A 27,191-nucleotide genomic window follows, 5' to 3' on the forward strand; every position below is an offset into this window, starting at 1 on the left:
CTTAACCAGTTAAAAGTCCACCAATTTTTACTTCTACCCACCCTGCATTTTGTCTATATTGTCCCAAGAGTATTGAGAGAATGTTTTGTTGAATTCCAAATACATTGTGGGTATAGCTTTCCACTCCTCTACCTGTCCAATCTCCCTATCAAAGGAAATGAATTGAGTGGGAATTTTTTCCCCTAAGTCCAGGAGCTGAGTGATCTTCACTTTCTTTTCTAAGTGCTCACCAACCTTCTTTTAATCATTTGTCTGAGAATCTTGCCCTTGATTAATATCACACTTACTGATCTATAAATTTGTGGAATTTACCTTTTCCTACCTGCAAAATGGTGGGGGCGATGTTTGCTCAACTCTAGGCAGTAGCATGCATCATTTCCATTCTCCCTGGGGTTTGTAAAGCCACCACCATTTGTCCTGCAGTTGAGCTGTGAGTCCTCAAAATGGTCAGGGCAGTTATTGACCTAGACTCTGAGCTGGAGTTTCTCAGGGCAGCTCATGGCACCCTGGGATGAGACTGTCTTCAGGAGCTTGTCTCTGGTGTTCATCTTGTCCTTTCTATTCTGAAAATCCTTCTCCTTGGAGAACAGAAAGAGCAAAGTGGGGCTGAGAAGGCTGTATTTTCTCATTAGCAAAAGCATCCAGTCAGGGCATCCCATTTTTTATTCAGTAACACCCAAACTCTCTTCTGTTATGAAGACTTCCACAACATGACTTGCCAATCTGATTCCTATCATTAAACTCAAACCCTCTGCTTTGGTCAGGCCAGTCCCCTCACTGTTCCTCAAGTATGCCCAGACCATCTCATCTCCATGCTCTGGTTGAGGTTTTATTTCTCAATTTGGAATGCCCGCTACTCTACCCACTTATATCCGACCATAGCATTTTGTACAATTTCTCCAGTCCTTTTAATCTTTACTGTACAATTGAAGTCACATACTAAATTATACATTTCATTCATTTTATCATGGCTCAGCTTTGTCTTCCTAATAGTATGCACCTCACAGTGGGTATCTTCCATGCCTCACAGTATATATAAACCAGTACAGGGCCAGGCCTACAGTCCTGGTTACCATACTTCTGTGGAGATTTCCACAGTGACCAACTTCTGATCCTTCACATACACCACTAATTCATATCCCAAGATAGCTGTGTCCAGTTCCCTAAAGGACTAAAATAGAAATCAGATAAACCTAGAGATGTGGGCTGGATCTAATCTAGGCACTAATGATCTTTGCAATGTGGAATAAAATCCAAGTATATCCTAATCTTCTCTTCAAAGATCTGTGTTTTTTTGGTTGGGCAATGCCGTTGGTCAGCAATGGGGCCAAGAATCTCAAGCTACATGAGCACAGAACTGACTGTCAATGAGCTTGAAATCTCCTGCCTGTCCTGAAGTTTACCTCCTTTATTCAGGCCTTTCAAAGGTGTGAAGACCAACTACAATCTCTTGCTGACAGGTCCCTAATAGAATTGGAGCTGGGTTTGCTATGGCACCTTGAGGTGGTGAGAAGAGAAGCAATGTCTAAATCACCCCAAAATATATAGCCTCCTACTTGGAGGCACTTGTGCACGTGCATGTGTGTGTGTGTGCGCACATGCGCGCGCACACACACACACACACCAAAATGGGAGGCCCTATTTGGAAGTATCTGAAATGGAGCAAAAAATAAATACTCTGAATTTATCTCAAAAGGTGATGTACTCCAGCCCTATGCTCTCAGAAAGATGAAGGATATCAGTACTTTCCTCAGTAGCCATTCATTCCATTTGTCAACTGTTATTGGGAATTTACTGGGTGCCCATAATTACTTCCTATGCATAGCAAAGTCTTTCCTTGGGTTTACTTAATCTAATTTTCTTCTCTATCACTCTCAGAAGAAATGGGGAACACAGGTCATGAGAGAACACATCTCTATCCTGTCATTGAAGATGACCATAGTACACGTGTCACTTAGTAGTCTAGTTGTGCTCGTTGGATGTTACCTTTCTTTTTTTTCTAGCTTAAAAAAGAAAAAAAAAAGTTCTTTGGCACATTGCTTTTGTTCTCCAAATCCTCTCTACTTTTCCACATATGTTAAAAATGTACTCACCAAGGGCAGATCCATTAATGCTTTGGAAGATATAACCAATGGCTGGTAGAAAGGAACAAGTGGAGCAGGACTGTAGGGAGGGTCATCTGTTATTGGGTTGCCTTCCAGCTCTGTTTCTACCACTAACTAAGATGGGTTTTTTGGGGACCCATTTGCCCAATTATAAAATAGGTGGATTGGACTAGATAACTCTGGGGTTACTTCTAGTTCTGACACACTTTGATTACCTTCCAGCTCCTTCATGCTCTATTTTTGTTACTATATACTAGTATTCCCCATTAGTTTTGGAAAAAAAGAAAGGAAAGAAGGGAGGGAAGAAGGGGTGAAAAAGGGAGAAAACCAGTTCTACAACTGTGGACTCATTCAACTTGTACACCCTCTTTCCCATTGTTCTTTTTTTAAAAACTATACATCTGTCAAGTTAATCATTGCCAATCTCTCTTGTACTATGTGCCATATTAGTATATTAGTTCTGGGTTTTGGTCTGTGTGCATGCTAACTTGTGTTCATCCCCTCTGAACATCATTCTGGCTGTGATGGTTCATCTCCCTCATTTTGTCAGGGTCAATTTTAAGAATTCTATTCCTGATTTCTGAGCTATTGGCAACCCTGCCCAATGTCAAACTTGATGAGCAGACTCCCCATTCAGTTCTTCAAGTCACTGAGAATCATGTGAAATCCCATAATGCTAACCCTGTGGCGCCTCACTGAATCTGTCCCCTGGAGTTGTCAGGGGGCTCACTGATCACAATCCTGTAGAGAAATCATTCTCAGGACCCCAGTAACTTCTCTAATTCTACTTCACAGAACAAGAAACAAGTATCCCTAGGGAAGGAGAAGGGACCTGCTCTGACGTCACCCAAGGCCAGGGAGTCCACATAGCTGATGCCGCACTGGATTTGGATACAAGAAAACTTTAGCATGTTAGAGGTCAAACCTCCTCCTAGCCCCCAGTCCAAGATGAGGGCAGGGTGGTAGCGTTGGTGGTGATGGCAGCAGAGAAGGAGGCGGAAGGAGAGGAGGAGGAGGCGGTGGTAGCAGCAGCAGCAGTGGTGGTAGCACAGAGAAGGAAGGAAGTATTATTTTTTGCTGTTTCATTAGGAGGCCGAAGGTGCTGAGAGGAGGCTTCAGCTGCAAGAACCCAGAGTGCTGGGGGGCAGGGGAATGGGGACAGCAACCTGATTAAGATCAGAGAGGTCTTTGTGCAGGGGGCCAGCAGAGTGCAGCCCAGACTTGTATCAGCTTAAGGTAGGGGAGGCTGATGGAGGCTGCCTAATTGCCTGATTTCTAGCCCGCAGGGGCACCCTGCTCCGAGGTCTGTTGGGGCAAGGCCTGTGCAAGGGAGGCAGGTTGGGAGTGCTAACTGGATTTTTTATTTTTATATCAAGACACTGTGTTTAAAATTTTTACAAAGGACAAACTCCATGGTTTTCCGTTAGTGTTTTAAGAACTTTTCTTTAAAAAAAAAAAGCCAACAACAACAAAAAACACCGCCTTTTTGAAAGAGAAATGACAGACACAAAAGACTGTAAAGAAAATGGGGTGAATTTCTGATAGCATTTCCCCAAGGGCAGAGGCAGAACCCAGATTATATACCCGGGGGGTGGGGTGGGGAGGGGGTAATAATGACATGGCCTCCACAGTACCTTGTTTGCCAAACCTAGGGTCCCCTGGTCTAGCCAGGTCAATGCTGTTTGCCTTCAGGGGAAACAGGTCACCCTGCAGGATCTGCATCCCTCCACAGGGACACAGAAAAGGTTGGAAATCTCTCTTCAATGGCCCTCCAGCCCCATCCATCATTAGCCCCTTCCTCCATTCACCCCATGGTTGTGCTCAAATCTGTTCCTTTCTTGGGAGTCCTGTTCCTTGGTCTGATTGTGTGAGCACTGGGGGTTCCAAAACCAGAAAGATCTGAGCCTGGAACCCTCCCTTCCAGAGCCTCTTAGCACTCATGGGTTGGAAAAGCATTTGTTCCAAAAATTTAAAAAAAATCAACAAAAACAAGACCCAGAAAAAAGACCAAGTCTGGGGAGGAAGAGCTACTCTGCTCTTTAAAGCTCCCAAGTCTGGAGTTGGTCGTTGGTGCAGTTCCAAGAGAGGCCAAAGGCGAGCACCAAGGGGGTGTCCAGCTGTTGCTTTCAGGCCCCCCAGGAGTGTCTGTGGTCAGGCTCAGGGAGCTGGCTTCAGCTGCTGTTTCATGGATCCTTGGTTTACCAAGGACTCATTTGTGTCCCCATTTGCAGGGTTTGTCCAGGTTTACTTCAGTATTTGTGTTTTTGTACATGCGGGTGCATGTCCACATCTGTCTATGTTTGTGCAGATGGGTCTGCTGTAGGGTGTGGGTGCGTGCGTATACATATGTATATATGTGTGTGTGTGTGTGTGTGTGTGTGTGTGTGTATGTGTGTGTGCGTGCGCACATGCACATGTGCATGTGTTTGTGGATCTGGAAGGGAGGGAGCTGGGAGATGAGCTGTGCTCTGGGTTGGAGCTATACCCGGGTAGTGGAATGTGAGTGGGGCAGCCCGGTACTGTTAAACCCTGCAGCAAAGGTGTTATAGGGGTGCAATGTCTGCAGCCCTACCAGGGAGTTGGGAATCATAGTGATGGTGTTGGGGGTCATGAGTGGGATGTCATCGGGGGAGCGCCGCAGGGTCAGGGTATAGTCGGGCAATGCAGTGAGGCGCAGTGTGTCATGGGGGGGACCAGCCTCACACTCATGGTGAGTGGGTCCGAGCTGTAATGCTGCCAGCTCCTCCTCAGGAGCAGCTCCCAATTCAGGGGCTCCAGCTCCCCTCTGGGGGCTAGGCTGCCTCAGAGGCTCCTGGCGCCGTTTGTCCTTCCGGTAGTAGAGGGCAGCAAAAGCCAAAACATTGAGGAACAGGAGGGAGGCCCCCACAGCGATGGTCACACTTAATTCAGTGGAGTAGTCTCGAGGGTTCTCCACCAGGAGAGGCCCGGCATCCTGGTCCCCGTTCCAGGACCCTTGGGCATTCTCATTGCTGTAGGCAGGAGAGATGGCTGGCCGCTTGGTGCTCCAGGTCTTGCCGTTGGGCCTGCGGGTGATGTGGGAGCTGTGGGTGGTATCCGGGGGCGGCACTTTGGTGGTTGTGGATGTATAGTGGAACATGTCATGCAGGTTGTACAGGTGGGGCACCAGGTGTTTCCAAAAGGCAACCTTAGTGGCTCGGTAATGATCACGGACCCTTGGTTTCAGCCCGATGTGAAGGTAGAGCTGGTCTCGGGGATTGTATTTGGACCAGGCCACTTCCTCAAATCGGTTGGCCTTGGTGTGAATGAACTTGGTGTCCTGGGGGACCGGCTTGTTGGGATCCCTGAAACACCACATGGAAATCTGGGGTCACCACTCTACCTGGATAAGGAAGGGTCCAGTTTCCTTCTTCTCACACCTACCCCTAAACCTCTTCCCCAGTCCAAAATTTATCACCATTTCCATCTTTTTCAGGGTCCCTCCCTCTGTCCACTCCCCCTTTGCCCCAGGGCTTGAACTCCTTGTGCCTAAAATGGGCTTCAGAGAAACTGTCTCACTCTTCCCTGTACTTATCTGCTAAGATCAGGCTGTAGATATTTTGTCTTCTCTCATACTATTGAGCATTTATTAATCTTTTCAGCTACCCACTTTTGTGAAGAGCCCTCTACAGGCTGTTAATTCTCTCTCGCATTCCCTCTCTCTCCCCTCCACGTCTCTCTTGAGACAGAGACTCACTAAGTTGCCAAGGCTGGCCTCAAACTTTGTGATTCTCCTGCTTCAGCCTCCTGAGTACCTGGGATTACTGGCACATGCCACTGTGCCTGGCTTTTACAGGTTCTTTATGAATGTATAAAAAGTAAAAAAAAAAAAAAATTATGGTCATTTCACACAGCCTCTGACTGGTTAACCTTGATTCCCACAATTCTGCCAGTAAGTTGCACTTCTGCTCAGTTGTGATGCTAACAGAGTTGTGAGTCTCAATACAATTTTTCCTTTATTGGTTCTGGGGATTGAACCCAGGGCCTTGGACATGTGAAGCTGGTGCTCTATCACTGAGCTACACCCCTGATCCCTTCAATAAAATTTTTGAAGGAAGGAAAATGGCTACAAAATCTCAAAAAGGGAGGAGGGAAGGGGAAGTGAAAGGGTTAACAAGCAAGACTTTGGGAATACTGAAGGAAGGGAGATGATGAAAGAAGTTAGATAGTGGAGCAGAAGGGAGTGCATGCTGAGATTCCAAAGGGAAAAAATTTTTCTCCTTACCCAGTCTTGGCAAAGTTGGTCCAATAGGTCATGACGACAGCACTGAGCATAACGTCATTCTTGGAGAAGTTGCAGGGGAAAAGGTCAGTGGGGCCTACCATAGGGACACCAAAAACGTAGGGTACTTCATCCCCATGTGCTGCATCTGACCAAGCAGGCTTCATGAGGCTCTGGCAGTGATGGTAGAAGGCGTAGAAATAGGTAGGTGAGCCATATCGGGCATGCAGATCAGCTGTCACCACAGAGGGCTCCACCCACTGGTGGTCAGTGAAGAGTGCCACCAGTGTTTTACGACGGGTCTCAGGGTTGTCACGGTCTGCCCAGTCTGTGTACATGAACTTGATGGTCTCCCGCAGGGTGTCCTTACCCTCAGGGTAACCATACAAATTGTCCACAAAGTTGGAGACAGAATAGTCAAAGTCAGTGCCAGAGACACCATCCTCAGGGTCCACCACCCCTTCTACAAACTTGAGACCCTCACCCTGATTGACACCTAGCATGATGTCATAGTTGAGGAACTCGCCCTGTTCCATGAGGATTTCAGGGTCATCAGGAATGACATCACCATCAATTACAGGGCCAAAGGCCACGTGGTAGCGGGCGGGCTGGATGTCCTGCTCTACCAGCTCCTTGGCGCTCTTTTGCCGAAGACAGTCCACCATATCCACAGTGTCCAGTACATTACAACCCACTTTGTCTGCCAGCAGGCTGGTATACTTCACTGGTTGGTAGTTCACAGCCCAGCTGGACAGAGCAGAGCCACTTTGGATGATGGCCCTCTGGAAAAGCCCTACAGAAGATAGGTGGCACTAGGTTAGATCTACAGTGTCACACATGGCCATGAAACACCTTATTCCTTTATCACTGAAGCCACCCTATGGTTTGCATGGGCTAGAAGGGGAATGACTCTCTTAGTAGGGGATAAAGCGTTAGAACCAGACAAGGGATTACTAAATCCCTTCCTTAATGGGTCCTGTCTAGTTCTTTCATTGCTTCCCGGCCCTGGTGAGATGTTGGTAATTTGGGGGTTAAGGAAATGCCAGGAAAAATTAACCCCTTGGATCCCAAGCATCAGTCTCCTTATGCTCCCTCTCTTTATTGCTCCTTGTCTCTCCCTCTTGCTTCCTGCCCAGCTGGGCCCAGCTCTGTGCCAGCGCACCACCAGGGAGCTGGCACTTGCACCACAAAGGGGTCTTTTTCAAGAGAGATGAGAAATGCAGGGAGGAGTGATCCCCACATTCTGGGGGTTTGGGGAAGGATCCCAAGGGCAAAGGCCTTGCTTGAGGTCTCAAAGTCTCCCAGGCATGCATTCTGCCAGTCTGTGGTATCCACAGAGACTTTCCTTTCACTGAAGCTACTGATGCTTCACCTCCAGATTTTCCCCAAGCTGAGAAGGAACCAGTCCCCCCAAACTCAAAAACAAGATAATTCTTTCCCCTCTAGGAAAAAAAAAAGTTATCATTCTCCCCTGTCCCCAACATTCCCAAGGGAGAATTTGGCTCTTGGGCACAAAATTCCATTGCTCTAAGAGAAAAGCAGTTTGCAAGGTCAGAAAAAAGAGGGAGAGAATATAAACTACCACTTAAAGAGAGAACCTCATTTTTCCAAGATTATTTCTCTTTCTTCTTCCCTCCCTTCCTCCCTCCCTTTCTTCCTTCCTTTGATGCTGAGGATGGAACCCAGGGTCTTGTATGCCAGGCAGGTGGTTTACAAAGGGGCTACATCCCTGTCCCCCATTCCCTGCCTTTAGAGATGCAGATTCTACTTTAGACTTCCCTTACCAGGTAGTCTCTGGAGGGACACAGACAGACTGTTCTAGGACAGAGAAGGTGATTCTTTTGTCTCAGAGACAGGCCTTCCTCAAAGACAGCCTGCAAATCTTCCTGTGAGAATACCACTAACTCATGGGGTCAATGAACAACAACAACAAAAGTGTCCCCTCTCACAGATTTCCCTGCTTCAGAGAAGAGAGAGAGAGAGAGAGAGAGAGAGAGAGAGAGAGAGAGAGAGAGAGAGAGAGAGAGAGAATGTGGTAGTGGGGATTGAGCCCAGGGATATCTACCACTGAGCTACATCCCCAGCCCTTTTTAATTAATTTTTTTTTTTTAAATTTTGAGACAGGGTCTTGCTAAACTGCTGATGCTGGCTTCCAACTTGTGATTCTTCTGCCTCAGCCTTCTAAGTAGATGGGATGACACCTCTCAGAGGCAGGATATTCTCTATAGTTTAATGGTGGAGAGAACGTTCCCTGCAGAGTGAAAAGGGGCCTATTCAATGCCTTGGAAGGGTTACTGGCAGAGGGACCCACCACCAGGACAGAGGATAAAAATGAATGTCTCTTTTAGGTGGGTTGTACAACCTAGGAGGAGGTCTACAGTCCAATTATATACTGTCTCCCCTCAGAAGAAGCCAATCTTGCAGGTCAGGGATGTTAATTTTGTTTGTTTATTTATTTTTGCATTTTTGTTTATTTTTATTTTGTTACTGTGGACTGAACCCCATTATTTTGTTTATTTTTATTTTGTTACTGTGGACTGAACCCCAGGGAGCTCTACCATGGAACTACAACCCTAGCCATTTTAATTTTTTATTTTGAGACAGGGTCTCTTTAATTTGCCCAAGCTGGTCTTGAACTTGTGATTTTCCTGCCTCAGGCCCCTGAATCTCTGGAATTACAGGCATGTGCCACAACACCCAGTGGGATTCTCACTTTGAACCCTCCTCCCCCTGCTCAAGAACATTTTCCCTCTTGTACAGACTTGTTCTTCAGAGGGAAAAACAGAAATGAGTGTTTCTTACACCTAGAAACTAATTTCCACCCTAGATCTTGATTCTGAAGTAATGTGTCTTTACCATACTGAAAAACTTCCCCTGCCCCAAAGAACTATTGTCCTTTCAGAGAGAGGTATTGTATCCCCACTTTCCCACATCAGAAGGAACATCTTGCTCACTCAGGGTGTAAATGGGATTCTCTCCTGCCCTCCCTCACATTAGGAGAAATACTTCTTCCCCTAGGGAAAGATTTTTCTCTCTTCCACATCTCCTCAAAGGGATCTGGAGCTTGTGGAAGAGGGCTGGCTTCTTCCTCTGAGTGCTTCTGGGGCATGGAGTTGGGCAATCTGAAGCCTGCAAAGCCTGGGACTCAGGATACTTAGCCAACATTTGGCTAGTCCATGTTTTGCCCCAAGAGCTACTTACCCTCAGAGTGATGTGACAGTGTGAGGAGGCTGACACAGGATGCACCGATGCCCGAGCCAAAGACGGTAATACGGCGGGGATCTCCTCCAAAGAAAGCAATATTCTCGCTCACCCAGCGGAGGGCCTGGATTTGGTCAAGGAGCCCATAGTTGCCCTTGGCAGCCTGATCTCCAGTGCTCAGGAAACCTAGATTCAACAAAGGGCATGAGGACAGTGAAGGCAGAGGGATGGAGAATTTGGATTATGGAAAGCAGAATTTAGACAAAAGATCAACCAGCAGCTACATAGCTCTTTCTACCTTGCTAACATAAACCATCACTCCTTTCTGCAAGGTCCAGCATCATCAATACAGGAAAGGTGGGCTCCCTGCTTCCTATCCATTATCCAGTGTGGAACAAAGGGTTGGGCCATTTAAAATGGCTGCCTCCTCTACTGCAGGAACTGTAAAAGGCCAGAATTCAGCATCCTCCACCAGATATACTATCTGGAGACATGATTCTAACATCTGTTAAGATATAGGGAGCTAGGCATGGTGGTGCAGGCCTGTAATCCCAGTGACTCCAGAGGCTGAAGCAGGAGGATCACAAGTTTCAGGCTAGCCTCAGCAACTTAGCAAGGCCCTCAGCAAGATAGTGAGACTCTGTCTCAAAATAAAAAAAAATAGGGCTGGGGTTGTGGCTCAGTGGTAGAGTGCTCACTTCGCACGTGTGAGACCCTGAGTTTGATACTCAGCACCACATAAAAATAAATAAATAATAAATAAATAAAAATAGAGCTGGCGATATTGCTCAGTGGTTAAGCAACCCTGGTTTAATCCTCGGTACCAGAAAAAAAAAGGAAATATAAAAATAAAAAGGACTGGGGATGTAGAAATATATACATCTGCAGTACTTTTTATTTTGAGACAGGGTCTTACTAATTTGAGGAGGCTGGGTTTTAAAGTCAGATAGTCCTTGGTTTGAATCCTGACTCTATCACATCCTAGCCATGTGGTCTTGGGCAAGTTACTTAAAATCTCTGGGCCATAGTTTTCCTTTCTGCAAAATGGGACTAAAATACCTTATGGGGCTATAACAATGATTAAAATGAGCATAAGCCCAGCACATGGTAGAGCTACAGTTATTTCTTTCTCCTTTCCGCTCTCTCTGAAGGAAGGGAAGATCCCAAAAGGCAACAATTTTAAGCTCTCCTTGCCCTTCCTATACAAATCAGTCCATTTCCACTTCTTTCCAGGGCCTTGGATGCCCCCCTTCCCCTTATTCTCAGGACACATCCTTATTTCCCTTCCTCTAAGATCTAGTGAATTAGAAACCTTGGAGGTGGGGCTCAGCTATCCGTGTTTATCTTTTCTTCTGCAGTACTGGGGATTGAATCTAGGGGTGGTAAACCACTGAACTACATCCCCAGCCTTTTTTATTTTGAGACAGGGGCTTACTAATTTGAGGAGGCTGGCCTTGAACTTGCCATCCTCCTGCCTCAGCCTCCTGAGTCACTGGAATTACACCCACCGCTCCTGGCCAGCAATCTGTGTTTTTAACTAGCTCCAGGTGATGCTAATGCCTTCTAAAGTTGCGAAGCCAGTGGCTTAGACCATCTTTTTCATCTAGTGGAGAAATGGGGAAGTCAGTGCTCTGCGTTACCACAGAAACAGGTCTTCCCGCCCACCCACTGGGATTTGCCGCTGAGGAGACATGTCACCATGGAGACTACCTTCCCACCCACCTGCTGGGATTTGCTGCCTCAGAGACTTGTTGCCATAGAGATTACCTTCCCGCCCACCTGCTGGCTATCCCACAGAGGATGTCCTATATTCCCCCCTCCATCCCTGCTTCCATTTTAGACTGATCCTGCTGCCTTGTTTCATCTCTTTTCCATGATTCCCAGGTCCCATGGAAGGTCCTAGCTTCTCCTGCCCTAGGCTTTTGGAAGGTTCCTTTCCAGGTGGGTAATTACAGTGCTCCTCCACATAGAAACCCATACTTGGATCAGTATTTTTTTTTTTTTTTTGACTCTGCAGTTAAAAGCTCATTCACAGCTCCTGGAATCAACCTGGTGTAAGGCCATATTGGAGAAGGCGTCCAGAGCTCTCAGAAAGCTCTCTGGAAGTCTGGCAGTCCACGGGAAGAGGCTAATTTCAAATGGACTCAAGCAGGCATAAGACCTCATCACTGTCTCTCTCAAATCCTTCTGTGCCTAACTTCTACGAAAGAGCTCATCTTACCCTCTTCAAGTGTGTTATTAATTTATATTTGGTACGATTAAGTACATAAAGCACTTAGTTATTCCTTCAAGGACCTAGTCACAAATCCTGTTTTCAGCCCCAGGGTTCAGATGAGGAAAGGAGAAGGAATTAGGGGAAGGTTGAACAAGGATGAACTTGAGGAGTCCTTGTTCCTCCAGACGAGGGAACCAGCTTCTCAGGCTGGCCCATGAAGAAACTGATGCTGCTCCTGCACCCCTTAAAATCTATGCTGACCAAGACCCAACTCAGGTGCCCAAGCCTTGAGACCCTTTGATGTGCTTCTGTTCATCCCCCTTTCCCCTTATCTCCCTCCCCCACATTCATTTTTCCTTTTCTCTCACTTAGGCAATAGCAGATTTGGCTTCAGCCCTCACCAAGCCATCATCTAACGAAATGTGTCAAGAATGTCTGTCCCAATCAGCAGGAAAAAGCCTGCCGTTGAATGTAGTAAATTTCTTTAATATGGACTGATTTTCTGGGTTAGGAACTAAGGTCTGAAAGCCTAGGTGGATGGTTTGACAACCCCTCTCTGCTCTCTTAAATCCCATGAGCCTCTGGATAAGGGGCATTGAAGTATGTGGATGGTGCCATACCAATGATCCTTACTACAAGAAGAATCCTGCTTCAGGTACCATATCCAACAGGCTCAGGCAGTTGATATGGTGAACACAAAACCTGGTGATCTGGAAGAGCAGTCACATGCTGCTACTTCTCCAGGATCTCTCCCATCTACAGAAACCAAGAGAATGGAGGCTGAAGCAGCCAACTCTATGCACTGTCAGAATAAATCTGAGCCAGTCTCCCTGGGCCCAAGTTGATACTGCAGTACATGGTAAGCTTATCAACAGAAGATGGGGGAATCTGGCAGACTGTGTCAAAGCTAGATATCTGTGTCACTCAAGGCTTGGTGTGTACTGGGTTCTCAGTTTGCCTGGAGGGTACCTGAGTAAGGAAATAGAATTAAATTAATTCTGGAACCCAGAATAAAACTTGGCAAGCCCCTATTTCCTCAACCCCAGGAGAATCCGCATCCTATAACCTGCTGGAGTCCTTTTGTTGGCCCCAAGCCCAGTTGGGGCTTCTCAAATAATAGCTACCCTTCTGTGCTGGAGGGAATCCAGGGACTAGACTGTGACATTGTCAACATACATGAATCAGCCAAGATGTCTAGAGAACCACCTTAGAGTGAACCGTCTGTTTGGGCTCAGTGATCAGGAGAAGCTGATGGGAGGGAGGGTGAATGAATGCATATAATTGGGGTCCAAAACTGGCCACCTGTTCTGTGGTGCTTTGGGAAACAAAGCAACAAAGCCTCAGCTACACAGCAAAATCCCCATGTGTCAGGGACAAACCCATGTACTACATCTGGTGCCAAGAGACAAAACATCTTGTATGTACCCAGAATGCAATCAGTGGCTTATTGATTATATTTGTGTTCCAGAACAGGAACTAAAGGGTACACAGGAAGTAGTGAGGGAACTTCTGACCAAATCTCAGTTTATAACTACTTATGAGTGTGGGGTAATATTATTTGGATCATCAACTGCTTAAGCCCAAGTAATAATATTCCTGCTCCCCCACATGTGCTGCTCTGATTATCCCAACGAGAGGAGGTTGTAAAGTAGGGGTTCTTAGCCTGAGTTTCACGGATGAGCTTTAAGGGGATCTGTGAAATTGTTTTTGTAAATGCGTGTGTTTCATTTTGGGGAGTCCATAGCTTTCATCAGAATCTCAGAAGAGCCCAAGACTCCCCAGAAGTTTAAGAACTTTTGATATAGAAGCTTAAGGATTAGAGCAGCTGAAGGGTGATGAAGTAATCAGCAAATCAGGACATCATACAGAGTGCTCACCAATGACAACCTTCTGTGCAGCCCACAGCTCCCAACTGACACCGTGGAGACCTCATATCCTATTAAAATTCTGTCTCTTCTTAAATCTTATGAGCCTCTCCTCTGCCTCTTCTTTGTGTTGTTTCCCCATGTCACCATCATTCTTTTTTGTCTCCCCAGTCTTCTTCTTCTCTACCTCACTTGTCCCTCTTTCCCTCTCTTCCACACTCTTTCCCTCCATTCCTCGTTGGCCTGATAATTTACAACTGAAGTATATTCTTAGTATTCTCAGTACATTCCAATAAATCTTATAGAATGTAGCTTTGTGTTTTATAATTTTTAAAAGCAGCTGAAATGAATATTTTCTATTACTCTAAGAAAAATTACTTTTAGCTATCAACTACCCTGTATGCATGTCTGTATATCTGCATGTGATTATGTTTGTGCATTCATTACACTTTAGGAACTGTGCAGTCCTAGTGTACAGTCACCTTTACAGTATTATGACATTCAGATCTCCTTTCTCTACAGGATAGAAGAACTTACAAGGGCCCTGCTATGGTGTCTGAGGCAATGCAGAAAGATAGAGGAGCATGAGCAGAACTATGAGATCCAAGTTCACCAGGCTGTGTGGAGACCAGGAGCATGCCCTGCATGCTCCACCTGGTCTCAGGAGCTGCTGAAGGGGAAACAGACTGCTTTTTTCAGAGAATATAATTTCTCCACTCTGAGCTGAAAATAGGTATCCTACTATCGCACACAGGTAAGTCAACAGGAGATTGCTTTTCTGTGCACACAACCACACAAAGAAGCGAAATGCAGCACCAGGACCTCTGGGGTTGGAACTGGCAAAGCAATATAGTCAAGAGCAAATTAAAATAAGGTCCTCTTCCCCAGCTGGCCATGGAATAAGCCAGGCCTAACTGGTGGTTCAGTCTCCATCAGCCTAGGCCCTAATGGAACTTCTGAAGACACAAATCCTCCAGGTAAGAAGTTGGCTTCTTCATGCCACTACAGGGACATGGGGCCTGGGTGAGCATCTTAAAGGGAGAAAGGCCCTGTGTGTATCATTGGCCTCTCTGAGGCACTTGTTTCCCTTAAGACCTTGGCCACAGGTAGGCATTGGTGATCACCAAGGGTGATGCTGGGTAGAGGGTAGAAGAAATGTATATGTGGGGCATGTAAGTGTAGGAGGAAGCATGAATGTGTTTGCAGGTAGACATGTGTGTGTGTGTGTGTGTGTGTGTGTGTGTGTGTAGATGCGGCTTTAGGTACATGGATGTATGTGGGGTGAAGGAATAAATACACATGCATATATTGGGTATATATATATGTAGGACATGTGTGGGAAGAGTATATATATATGTGTGTATGCATACGTATATGTGTGTGTATATATGTGTAGGGGTCTATGGGTGTGTGTATATATGGGGGAATATATGAATGTAGCTTATGGTGTGTGTGTAAGATGTGGGAAGAAGATATATATGGGGGCAGAGAGAGAGTGTGTGTAGTATTTGTGAATATGTGGGGTTGGGCAGTCTGGACATACAGGTAAGGATTATATATGCATATTGGGAGGGAGAATATTTGTTTTACATGGAGAAAGTGAGGGACAGATGTGTGTGTATGTGTAGTATGTGGGTGTGTGGAGTAGATAAAGTGGGATGTGTAGGAGGATATGAGTGTGTATGCATGTGTGTGGGTGGGTGGAAGGACTATTTATGAACATTTAATGTATGTGGGGTTTAGGTGTTGATAAAAATGTGCAGGTTGTAGGTCTTTGTGTAAATATGGGGGTAGAGGAAAGTGTGAGTGTGGATAGGTGTAGATATGATAAGATATAGGGAGAAGTATTAGGAGAATATGTGTGTTTGTGTGTGTATATGGAATGTGAGAGAAACCTGTGTGGGTGTGGAGCATATAGAATGTGTGGGTATGTGTATATGTATATGGAAGAGACTACACTTGGAGTATATATGTGGAGTGGCAGGAGAATATGTCGATAGGTGAGGGAGTCTATGATGTGGACATGGAGCTATATGCATGTGTGCTTTGTGGGTGAGAAATAACTATATGCATGGGGGTAGGTGGAGGGTGGACATACAATGGTATATGACTCTATGGACATGGGATAGAATAGAAGGAATATCTCTCTATATATAGGATCTTTAGGAACATAGGGCTGGGTGGGTAAGGAACAGGACACTAGCGAATAAATAGACCCTACAAAATAGCCAAGTAAAAGTCTGGAATCTAAGAGAAGGGATGAGTTTGAACTGCAATTTCAGTGGCTTCTTAATATTCCAAGAAAGGGCCTGGGGATATGTGGAAGCCCCCAGAACTTAGATAGGGGTTATGGGATAACAAATTTTGACTATGATCATTACGCCAGCTAGAGAATCAAGGCAGCCTGTTTTGAGTTCTCTGGTATTCTTCCCTCCCTCCCCGAGATGCCAGTCTTCCTTCTAGGCACCTGGCAGGGAACATACCTAGTACCCCAACTCGATAGTTGAGGGTGATGACGATGACGTTGCCATAACTGGCAAGGACGCTGCCATCAATCATGTTGCCAGTCCCTTCCATGTAAGAGCCTCCGTGGATGTAGACCATGACAGGCTTAGCACCACTGTCCCGAATATCTGCAAGGAGAAGGGGTGAGACACAGGCTGGGTAGGTTGCCCTTCCTCCCCCACCCCCGCCAGCCCTGGGGGGGTGCGGGCAGCAAAGCTATCCCAGGTGCCAGGACACCACTGCCATCCCTGAGGGCAGGACTCATGGGGGCTGCTCATCCCGGACCTCAAGAATTGGTCAGAGATATTTGAACTTCAGAGATGTTTTGAGAGACTTGGATTTCAAGTGCCTCCCAACTGAAGATAGCCAGATACTTCTAGGCCTAGGTCAGCCATGGCTGGGCTCTGGGGGTGGGGAGGCAGCAGGAAGAGGGAGGACTGGTCTCTTAGATGCATTAGCTGAGTCCCTGCCCTGGGCACCTGGGAGTCCTGGGACCTGACATGGCTCTAGAGAGCAGGGGCTGGGGAGCCCTGAAACCCCCAAGACTAGACCATTTACATGGAAAAACGGCCATTGGCAGCAGCTGGCCCCCCAGTGCAGACAGAGACAAGAGGGGTGGGAATAAGGGGTGGCACAGGGAGAGAACAAGGAAGGATGTGGGGAAAGGGGAGTGAATAGCAGAGATAGGGTTGGGGGAACCTTATTGACATGGTTTCTCAGCCACGTGCCCATTTACCCCATTCTTCCCAGGCAGACTTAACCAGAAATACTGGGGTTGGGGCAGAACTGAGAGAGCCTGCTCCCAGTCAGCAATAAGATGAAGATGAAGCCTCCCCAGAGGCCATTCAATGAGGGCCCAGCAAGTTTCTAGGCCTGATCACCTTTGTCTGAAACCTGTCAGTCGGTGAGCTGGACCAACACTCTGCCACGCAAACATAGCCCTACCCATCACCAGTGGGCCCCCCTGAGCTGTCTGGCCCCTCCAGGGGTGAAGGGGCAGGACGAGGGCATGGAGGTAGAGGGGAATGCTCTGCTGCAAAACGAACGAATCTGTTACCCCAAGGAGGCAGGCTGTGCCGATCATCAGCCAAGGAGCTTGTGCCATCTACTGACAGCTGTGGTGTCCTGGCCTCAGCCTGGCATGTTAGTCCACATCTTTTTTGTTCTGTCCTGAACCTACTGCAGCCCGTAACCCTGTGATCATCATCTCTCTCTTTCTGGGACAATACTGAGGAGGTTCTAGCCCGTTTGCTTGTCACTATCTTACTTCTCAGAGTGCTGACTAGCTGGGCCCCTGTCCCGGGACCCAGGCTCCCTCTAAGGTACAGGGGTCTCCTCCACGAAACATCAGTTCCTCAGCATTCATTTTCCTTGGTCCCCTCTCGCCACCCTCCCCAGGTCCCACTTGTTCTCCACTCTCCCTGCTGCTCAGTAGGGGCAGGTGCCCATGAACTATAGAAGATAGGGGAGGGTATGGGGCTGGGGTGAGGAAGATGCCCTCCCCATGGCTCTGCCTGTGGTCCCCTGCTCCTGCCAGCCATGTCCATCACCCCGGAACTCCCAGTGGCCCACAAGGCCAAAGATGGAGGAACAGCCTGACGGCCTCATACAGGAACAGAAACACACCAACAGACGGACAGACAGACAGACGGGGCTTCTCCCCATTGAGAAGGGGAGGGGCTCTGTGCCATGCACCAGCCGCCGCGCCCTGCAGCCCCCAAATACCTTCATCTTCATCCCCGTCATTATCCGCTAAGTCCTCGCCCTGTTTCTTAGCGCCGGATCCTGGGGACCAGACACGGGGAGACACAACAGCACAGAACAGAGAACAAAACAGAGAGAGAATTCAAAAACAGCATGACTGCAGTGTGGCCCAGCAAGCCAGCTCTGGGCCTGGGCCCAGGACAGGCAGGAGGGATGGCAAGAACTGAGGGAATGGGTGGGCTGAGGCCCAGACCTTTATTAGGATGATGGTGTTGCAGGCCTCTGCTGTGCTGGCCTCCCTGCACCTCCCTGCCCCACCTCCCTGTCCCCAACAGCCCCTCTCAACCAACCCCTTCCCAGTTTGGAAGGAGGTAGCAGCAGGTGGGCCAGGGCACAAAGCCAGAGACCCACTCAGGGGAAGGATTCATTCTGGGTGGAAGGGGCTGTGCATGTGTACACAGGCAGGTGGAGCTGGAGAGCAGGGGCAGGTATTGAAGATGAAGGGTGACACTGCCAGCACATGTGAATATCCATGGGAGGTATTTAGGGCAGAGACGTGTTCCAGGAACCCCAGGCCTGAGCTTCTGGGACCCAGTGGGCAGGCTCAAACTGGGCCTCAGCTGACCCTGATTCCCACAGGAGAAAATGGGAGATGGAACTTTCCCTCTGGCCTTGTTCATTGGGGCCTCCTGCTATGGTTAATGGCAAGTGGGGTGCCTGCCCACAGGAACCAGTCTTGAGAGCAGCAAGCATTGCTCTGAGATGTAGAGAGAGCCAGAGGGCAGGGAGGGAAGGAAGAAATGGGGAAAAGCAGAAAAAGATGATGAGAGAGAAGAGAAGAGAAACAAAGAGATAGGAATAATGGTAATTAGTTCCTACCATCTACTAAATATTTACCATGTGCCAGACACTCTACTTCTGCCATATTGTTTGATCCTTACTCCCCAATGAGGTAGGTACTATTCCTTATTCCTGTTTCACTGATGGGGAAACTGAGGTTCAGAGAGGTAAAGTGACTTGCTCAAGATCACACAGCTAGGAAGTGCTAGAGGTGAAATTCAAACCAAAGTCTGCTTGACTCCAAAGCCCATGGTCTTTCCACTGCACCATGCCACCTTTAGGGGATGGGGTAAAGTGAAGGGAAGAAACAGATGAGAAAAGAGGTGGAGCATAGAGGGAAGGGGAGAAGAAGGGAGAAAAGAAGAGACTAGAGGGCAGACATTTAGGACCTGGGTTAAGCTGGTACCAATTCTTCCTGTTCTAAGGAGACTAGAAGTGAATCTCAGAATGGCTGTGGAGAGAGCGATCTCCTGCCTGGATGCTGATCAGTGTGTGGAAATCGAGCTAATTCTGCTGGCATCCTAGGGTTTACCCTCTTGCATATCTTACAACAGATACTCTCAGCCTAGAGGAAGCGAATAGCCCTCTTTCTCAGCTGCTCTGGGCTCTGGTGACTGGATTTCCTTATAGCTATTAATCAAAACAGGAACTGCCCTCATACTACAAAATGGCTTTTCAACTAGGGCAAGAGCCCAGCCCTAGGGTAGAAACTGCCTCCAGCTTCCTAAACTTCCAATGGCACCTATGGTCTTATGTTAGCTCAGCACCTGCCAGTGCTGCCTCAGAAACATGATGGGACATGGTCATCAATCATCACCCACACAGAAGACAGCCCATCAAACTAAAAGGGATCACTTATCCCTAGACATCAATTCCCTGCGACTTGATGGAGTAGGTGAGTGGGGCATGTCTTCCCCAGGAAACCCTTCCCTTCTTATCCATTGTCCCTGGTTTAAAAGATGCTGTCCCTTCTGCACACTTCTGTGTTGCTGCATTGTCCCAGTATCCTTCACACAGACACTTTTGCTCCTTCAACTTGGCCCTTGCTGAACAATTCCTTGCTGCCACGGTCCTCGCCAGGCACCATCCCCAGATACTGTGCAGCTGCAGGATCCCACCCAGGCCGCTTCACCTAACCTAAGCACATCATGATGACCTCTGGGTATGGGTCTCCCCAAAGAGGCAAGGCTTGGAACTGTTCCAAATGGCCAACAGGCCCTGGAGAAGTCTCATTTGAACAGCTAAATGACCAAATTGCCCACTTCCCAGTCTAGCCTATGGGGCTTGGGGAAACCCGCTGAGTTTTCTATATCAGGCTAGGAACTTCTTCAGGGCAGTAATTAGGTCTTTAGTCTTCAAAATCTCTCCTCTACCTCACATCACTCCATACCCTAACAGCACGTAGCACATGGCCTTGCCTCTCATCCACAATGGCCACTGGTAAATGTATTGAGTGGGGATTTCCAGTCAGCTCTCTGGCCAGTCTCAGGGCTAGACTGAAAAAACCCTGGGTGCTTACTGGAGTCCTGGAGAGATCATTCTTCCTAAGAAATGGTCCATGTTACTGTCATCTCTTCTCCTCACCAGATCCCACCATGTAATTTATAGGAGCAGGTTCAAGAGACCCTCTTCCTGAATTCATTTAGAGACTAATGGAATGTTAAGGTCAGAATGGTCTCCTTTCACCTTCAGCTGTGGTTCTGAAGAACAGAGGTTCTTAGAGGAAAAGACTTGCCTGTGGTCTTACTGTGAGTTGGCAGCAGAGCTGGGACTCAGTCAGGTTTTGTGCTTCCCAGACCTTTTCTATAGCACCATAATGCTTCTGCATTTGTGTAAAAAATACTGATGTATTACCTACTATGTGTAAGGTCCTGGGTTAGATGTGGAGAGGTGGGAAAACACTATCCTTTAGGTATTGTGTCTCACTCCATGCTCCAGTGTGCATCAGAAGCACTCAGGGCACATGTTCAACGTGTAGATTCCCAGAAATTCTTATGCAGTAGGGGACATCCCACCCAGAAATCTTGATGATTTCATTCTGAGAAACCCTGCTCTATGTTATCAAAAGGAAATGAACTCCAAGCTTGCCAAAGGGATATAGGGATGAGTTGCGATTGTCCTCCTGTTCCTTTGGCTTTACTGTTTCTGAATTGGCCCAAATCAGGCCACATCTCTTTCTTTTTTTCAGAGTTGGGGAGGTGGGAAGGACCAGATGCGAGTTGCCTCCTTGAACTACAGTGGAAAGAACACGCCCTGAGGGTCAGAGACCCAAGTTTTGGTCCCAGCTCTGCCACAGACCAGCAACGGGGGCCTCCAGCAGAAGCAAGTCACTCCCCTGGGCCTGTTTCCTCATCTGGAAAATTGGATACTAATTCCTGCCTTCTTTGCTTCCTAATTATGTAGGGAGAATTTTATGAGATTAAATATGCAAGCACTTTGTGGAAAACATAAAATGGTATTTGAATAGGCAGAGAGAAATTTCTCTGAGCAAGAGGGTAAATTTACAGTCTGCCTCCCTTACAATCCATAGTGCCCAGACACCCCCCCAAGTTCTGCCACCACAGCAGCCTGGGTCTCTCAACTAGGTTCTGACCGGAGTGGTAAGGCAGGAGCCTGGGGTGTGTGTGGAAGGAATAACTAAATCTACGTATGCATGTTTGGTCTAAGCTTCAGGTGGGAAGAGTTGAGCCCAGACTTTCAACCCAGAACAAAGCACTGGAGGGATATTCTTGTGGCTCCACTCCCTGAGGATGGGGAATCCTCTGGCTCCATCTTGGCTGCCTAGAGTTTCTCTTGAGGTGTCACCAAGAGAGCCACTAGCTCTGTCTTTGGCACATACTTTATACTGGAATTTGGAGCTGGGAAGACTGGAAGCAATGGGGTCGCTTCTTCTGCTCTGAACCTGTCTAAGGCCACCAAATCCTCCCTGCAAAGCAGCCAGGACCCTTGGATGAGGTGGACCTTATGCCTGCTCACCACTCCCTGAGCCTGGGCTACTTGAAAGAAGGCAGGGTCCTCAGGGGCAAGGGCAGGTGGGCAGGCAGCCCTCCCTCTCTCTCTCTCTCCCTCCCCGCCGGCTCGCTACCTACCTCCTTTCCTACATATTTTCTTGTTGGGCTTTCGGGCGCATTCCTTGGAAATCCGCTTTACTGTAAAATGAATAAAAAACTAAAAAATAACAGGAGGCCTCTGCCCAGGGGCATGCACCCCCCACCCCCCAGACCCCAAGAGCTGAGCTGCTCTGCAGGCGGCACATGGCAGAGAGCCTGTCCCACCATCTCCTTGTTTTCTGTCACTTACCTTAGTGTGACCCCCGCGGGAGGAGGCATCAGCTAGTGAAAGAGGAGGCACCTAAGCATTGCCCACCAGGCTTGCCCCCCCGCCCCCCACACGCACCCAGCTCCCTTGGCCACACACACCTACCACCTTTAGAAGCAGGTGGAATGGCAGCAGGGGGGCCTGGTGGAGCCAGCATCCTCCCGCGGGCAGCTGCCAGCAGTGACCCATACTCCCCCAGGGAACCCCCATCCAGCACTGGACCTAGACCTGTCAAAGCTCTCAGGCCTGGCCAGGCCCCTCCTGGCAACAGTGTCACTCACACATGGGAGCTCAGACAATGCTGGGGAGGGAAGAACAGGGAGGGGGAAGGGGGAGGCCAAGCAGAATGATGGTTAGAAGCATTTTCACAGACAGACAGACGCATGCTGCAGGGCACACAATCACATGCAAGCCACAAACACAATAGGGGAGGCAGGGAGGGCACAGTGCCTGGCCACAGCACTCACCATCCTCCGTGGGCACATAGACATTCAGATATAGGCAGTCTTCGTTGGGCTCCTGGATGTAAGTAGCAACGATATCCAAGTTGGCAGTGAACCAGACGGGCAGCATGACTTCGGGCACAGCTGTATGGATGTTCTGGGGGCACACTGGGGGAAAGTGTGTGGCGTTCCGGATGCCCGACCAGGACGGGGGTGGTTCAGGGGGCAGGAAACGTTTCTCGCCGATCGGGGGAGCTGCGTAGGGCACCCCCAGGTATTGGTCCACAGGACCCAGGATCTCACTGGGCAATGGCACCCGGGCACCCCTTAGCTTCCCAAAGTGAGTATTGACTGTGGGTGCTGGGGCCTGGGTACTGGCCTTCAGCACCAAACTGAGGAACCACAGGGTGAGGCACAGGCTCCGGCCAACTGCGGGCGTGGGGCTCAGGGGCAGCGAGGGCAGGCCAAGCCGCAGCCACATGTTCCGGGCAGGGGGACTGGCAGGAGAGGCAGACTCCAGGGTCACAGCATCAGCCCAATAGGCAGCCCCTTCATGGCCACACTGACTTGAACCTCAAAACTGTGCTCTCGAGGGACACCTACAGGTGCCCGGCAACGTGGAGAGCTGGTCGTCCAAGCACCACCGCTTCAGAAAGGGGACTCCCTCAGGGCCAGACAGGCCTGTGGAAAGAGGGAAGCACATGTCATCCAAGATGCCTGGGAGGGCTACCGAGGGGTCCTGCTGGGCTTGGTCTATTCTCCTACAGTTAAGAGGGGTTTCACATGCCCAGGTTTCCAGGAACTCAGGTTTCCAGTGGATCAGTGATCCATTGCCGGTCAAAACCATTCTATGTGCCGGGCCATGATTGGGAAATCCAAAGGGTGACAATTGTTGTCAGAGTGACAATTGTTGCCACTATAAGTTCATAGTCCCCAACTTCAATTCCACAGCCAATGGAGTCAAAGTAGCAGGTGGTGGCAGGGGGTGGGAAGAGCTGGAAATAGATCTTGGATCTCTGGGCATGCTGTGTGAATATGGAGCTGTCTAGCCCCTGGGACCCAGTAATCCCACACAGGGACCTCCCCATTAGGACAGGGTAGGATTGTTCATCTCACTCCAGGTCAATAAGGCAGAAAACTGAAAAGCAGAAGATAGGCAGAGTCCCACAGAGAGATCCCCAAACCCTCAGGCAGGGCAGAGGACACTGATGGCCATTCACCTGGGTCCCCAGACCCTACCATACCCATCACTGCTCCCAAATCCTTAAGCCTTGGTCTTTTCTGCTGGCTCTTTCTTAATTCACACTGAATGCCAGAACCCAGGGCAGGAACCTGTCTGCCTAGCATGCTAGGCATTGTCAATACGAGTCCAGTGTAAAATAAACAACAGAGTGTGGGGACACACACTCAGAGATTCATAGAAACAGACCCACAAAGACTCAAAGAGGGAGTAAGAGAAGCCAAGCCAGGATCACACTGTGATATTCACTCACAGAGACATACATTCCAAAGCCCACAGAGATCCCCTCATATAGTCCCACATTCCGAGACAGTTGTGCCTCACACAGCCAAAGCCTCACATAGTGATACATTCAGAGACACACACAGAGACCTACTGAAATATAATCACACATACCCGCATAGGTAAATATCCAGACACATGCAGCATAATGGTGACACATAGGTGGAGACAGAAACAGAAATAGCAACCCGCTCAGACACAGGCCTTCTGACACAGTTACACAGTCAACACATATACACAGGCACACACAGATGCTCCAGCATGGGCACCCACGCACCCACGCACATGCTCATGCACGCACACACACCACAGGCACATTTAGTTTTTCCCCATTCTCCCGCCTTCCGAGATTGCAGGCCTGCTCCTTTAAGAAGTGGCTGAAGGGGTGGGGGAGGGAGATTGGGAACGCCCGGCAATCGGCTGCCACCACGAGAGGGGAATGAGAATGTGTGTGTGTGTGTGTGTGTGTGTGTGTGTGTGTGTGTGTGTGTGTGAGAGAGAGAGAGAGAGAGAGAGAGAGAGAGAGAGGAAAAAGGAGGAGGGAGGGCGGGTAAAGTGACTGAAGGGTGGGGGCTCAGAGGAAATGGGGAGCAAAGTATGGGGGGGAAATCCCAGACACTGCCCAGAATGCACCCTGGTGGAGAGGAGGAGGGGAAGGGGAAGGAAGGGGTAGGAGTAGGGAGGTGGGGCAGGAGGGAGTGGGTGGGTGTGTATATGGGGGGGGAATAGTCCGCAGCTGAGTTCACACAATCCCCCCATTCACCATCTCCATGGCAACTCTGGGGCACAGACCGCTCATTCACACGGCTTCCCCGCCAGCAACCCCCCCCATTAACCCCCTCGGTGCTGCCCCCACCTCATGAAATCCATTAACCCTTTCAGGATGCCTCCCTCTCCAGTAACCCTTCGGCGCCAAATGCCAAATTCCCCTTTGAGTCAATTTCCTGCAGCCCCTCCCCCCGTGAACACCTAGACAAACCAACCGACCCCCAAATGCCCTCTGTACCCTAGGACCCACTGTGAGTTCCCAAGGCCAAGATCTCCATCCTGGTCCAACTTGCAATTTGGGAAAAGGGAAGGGGAGGCAGCAATGCCAGGGATGAGAATGGCATCTGGGGGCACTTTGGGGGCTGGAGCGGTATTGGGCGAGGGGCATTGTGCAGGAATGGACCAGTATTGAGAACTGCAGTATTGGGGGCTACGCGGCTTTGGAATGGTATTGGGGGATGGAGTTGCACTGGAATGGGGAGGATAGAATAAAGGCCTCCATTGGGTGGGGGGGCTGCAGAGAGTGGGGGAGGGAGGCTGGCTATGAGATGCTATGATGGAAGGGGGATGGGGCTGCACTGCAGGGGAGGGGGGAACTGGCAATGTGCAATACAGGAATGGGGCTGGGGGCCCTGGATAGGGGTATTTTGGTGAGCATGCGGATTGGGCTGTGGAAATAGAGGGACCATGGGCGGGAGGATGATAGGGATGCGGGATTTAGGGAGGAGGTGGAGGAGAGAAGTGAAGTGGGGGAGGATTGGGGGGTCAGGGGTGCCGATGAAGAACATGGGGTTGAGAGGGATGGGGCCATTGGCTGGGGAGTGGAGGAACCCGAGATTGGGAGGGGATAGGATGGGAGCAAGATATGGGCAGCTAGAGGATGAGATGAGAGACCGGGGCAGGCGGCCTCACCTGTTCCCCCGGCTGCTGCGAGCGACTGAACCGGGCCACGGACCACCCATATCGCCTCCAGGCCAAGGGCTCGGCACCCGAATCCCCGAGATCAGCTCTCCGGCAGCCTGGCTGCTGTGCCCGCGCACCGAGGGGGCGCGCTGCGCGTGCCCGGACACGGGGGGGCGCGGTCCCTGCCATTAACTCCTTTTGTGCCAGAGATGGCTCAAGTCCTGGGGCATGGCCCAATTCCCCCCACCCCCATGCTCAGGCATGTTCTGCTCACACACTCTCTCCTTTTCTCACACACACACCTCAAATCACAAGCTGACAGGTGATCTCTAGGGGCAGCTATTCCAAACTTTACCTGCAAAGCTTGAAACCTTGGAACAAAGGGAGAAACTGAGGCACTGCACGCAGGAGGCTCCAGTCATATTCCACAAAGATATGCTGCCACCTCATTCAGCATCCCTCACCTCTCCTCAGCACCAGCAGCAACCACCAGTGGGACCACTTTGCTCTCATCCTGTCACTCTCCCAAAGGTCAACACTGTTCCCTTTTGCTGCTTTAGTTGGGGCAGGTTTGATTCTGTCAGCATACCAATTGTCTGTTTCAGCCTCTACCCACCGCCCCAGATATGGTGTGCTTCTGTATGTAGTGCACCTGTCCAGTGGGCCTGACACACCCAGGCCCCTCTGAAGGCTCCTTATCCCAGCCAAGCTTCTGCCAACACCTGGGGCTCCAGTGTGTTTATGTCAGGATAGAAGTCAGAGAGAGCTTCAGTCATGTTTGTCTTTATCCTGCAGGGAGTTCCATTCCTTACACTCACCGACTCTCAAACTTTGTAAATCCCATATGCATAAGGGCTTTGTGGATGGACCTCAAAGAGGGATTTTATTTTTTATGACTTGGGTATTGATTGGTACTCCCAGTATTACCAACATACTTGACATTTCCCAGTGATAAGGTGCAACTACGGCTTCAACGAATATGGAACATTGCCCTTAAGTTGTCAAATCTTCCTGTAGCACCCACCCACCAGGCTGGAACTGGTCCTCTTCCAGCCCTGGCTAGGCACACCAGAAGACTTCATTGTTGTAAGGCAGTTGGCTCTTCTGCACAGCCTTGGATCTAGGGCCCAAAGCAGAAAGCAAGGGGGCCGAGAATGGCCCAGCCACAGCTCCAAATGTGACTTCTGAGTAAGTTCTGAGTTTTCTCTACTGTAAAATGGGAGTGAGCATCAGTCATTCTGGGTAACTGCCAAGGTGGGTCATGTGAAAACAAGCAGTTCCAGAAGCAGGGCAGCGAGAAATGTGTGCTATTTCTTACTGGCCTCTCTTCCTCCTTAGAGCCACACTATCCTTCTGCCACCTATTCTATGATGGCTCTTGCCAATGGAAGGCAGTTTTTCATCTCAAAAATGTGACTCTGAGAGAAGATTTTTAGCCTATGAAAAGAATGTCACTTGGTGCATGATGGGGACCACGAGATGGCAAAAAGGGTAGGCAATGTCCATCATCTTGACCCCTCCCACCCGCTTGTTTGAGGTCCAGTTTCTAGGATGCTGTAGAAG

General features: G+C 49.0%; 1 protein-coding gene across 3 annotated transcripts; it reads right to left on the reverse strand.

Moving 5' to 3' along the window:
* Positions 1-3,331: 3,331 nt before the first annotated feature.
* NLGN3 (neuroligin 3) lies at positions 3,332-25,763 on the reverse strand. 3 transcript variants are annotated; one of them, XM_081278024.1, is made up of 8 exons: positions 25,639-25,763; positions 22,461-23,117; positions 21,765-21,824; positions 17,857-17,916; positions 16,110-16,259; positions 9,547-9,732; positions 6,349-7,138; positions 3,332-5,428 (listed from the first exon to the last, which is right to left on the reverse strand). In XM_081278024.1, the coding sequence occupies exons 2-8, from the start codon at positions 22,915-22,917 to the stop codon at positions 4,585-4,587; spliced, it is 2,547 nt and encodes an 848-aa protein (XP_081134150.1). In that variant the 5' UTR covers positions 22,918-23,117; positions 25,639-25,763; the 3' UTR covers positions 3,332-4,584. The 3 variants fall into 3 exon arrangements, with proteins under 3 accessions (XP_081134150.1, XP_081134151.1, XP_081134152.1); XM_081278025.1 differs by lacking the exon at positions 21,765-21,824 and having other exon boundaries at positions 3,333-5,428; XM_081278026.1 differs by lacking the exons at positions 17,857-17,916; positions 21,765-21,824 and having other exon boundaries at positions 3,333-5,428.
* Positions 25,764-27,191: the final 1,428 nt, after the last annotated feature.

Source organism: Spermophilus citellus (genome assembly GCF_964194105.1).
Source record: "Spermophilus citellus genome assembly, chromosome: X".
Lineage (NCBI taxonomy): Eukaryota > Metazoa > Chordata > Mammalia > Rodentia > Sciuridae > Spermophilus > Spermophilus citellus.

Bases quoted from the DNA above. Each gene is read 5' to 3' on its own strand.
- NLGN3 (XM_081278024.1), bottom strand. From the start codon at position 22,917: ATGTGGCTGCGGCTTGGCCTGCCCTCGCTGCCCCTGAGCCCCACGCCC. The intron at 21,825-22,460 runs GTGAGTGCTGTG...TTCATTTTACAG, and splicing joins CTATGTGCCCACGGAGGATG to TAAAGCGGATTTCCAAGGAA. The intron at 5,429-6,348 runs GTAAGGAGAAAA...GTGGTGTTTCAG, and splicing joins ACCAACTTTGCCAAGACTGG to GGATCCCAACAAGCCGGTCC.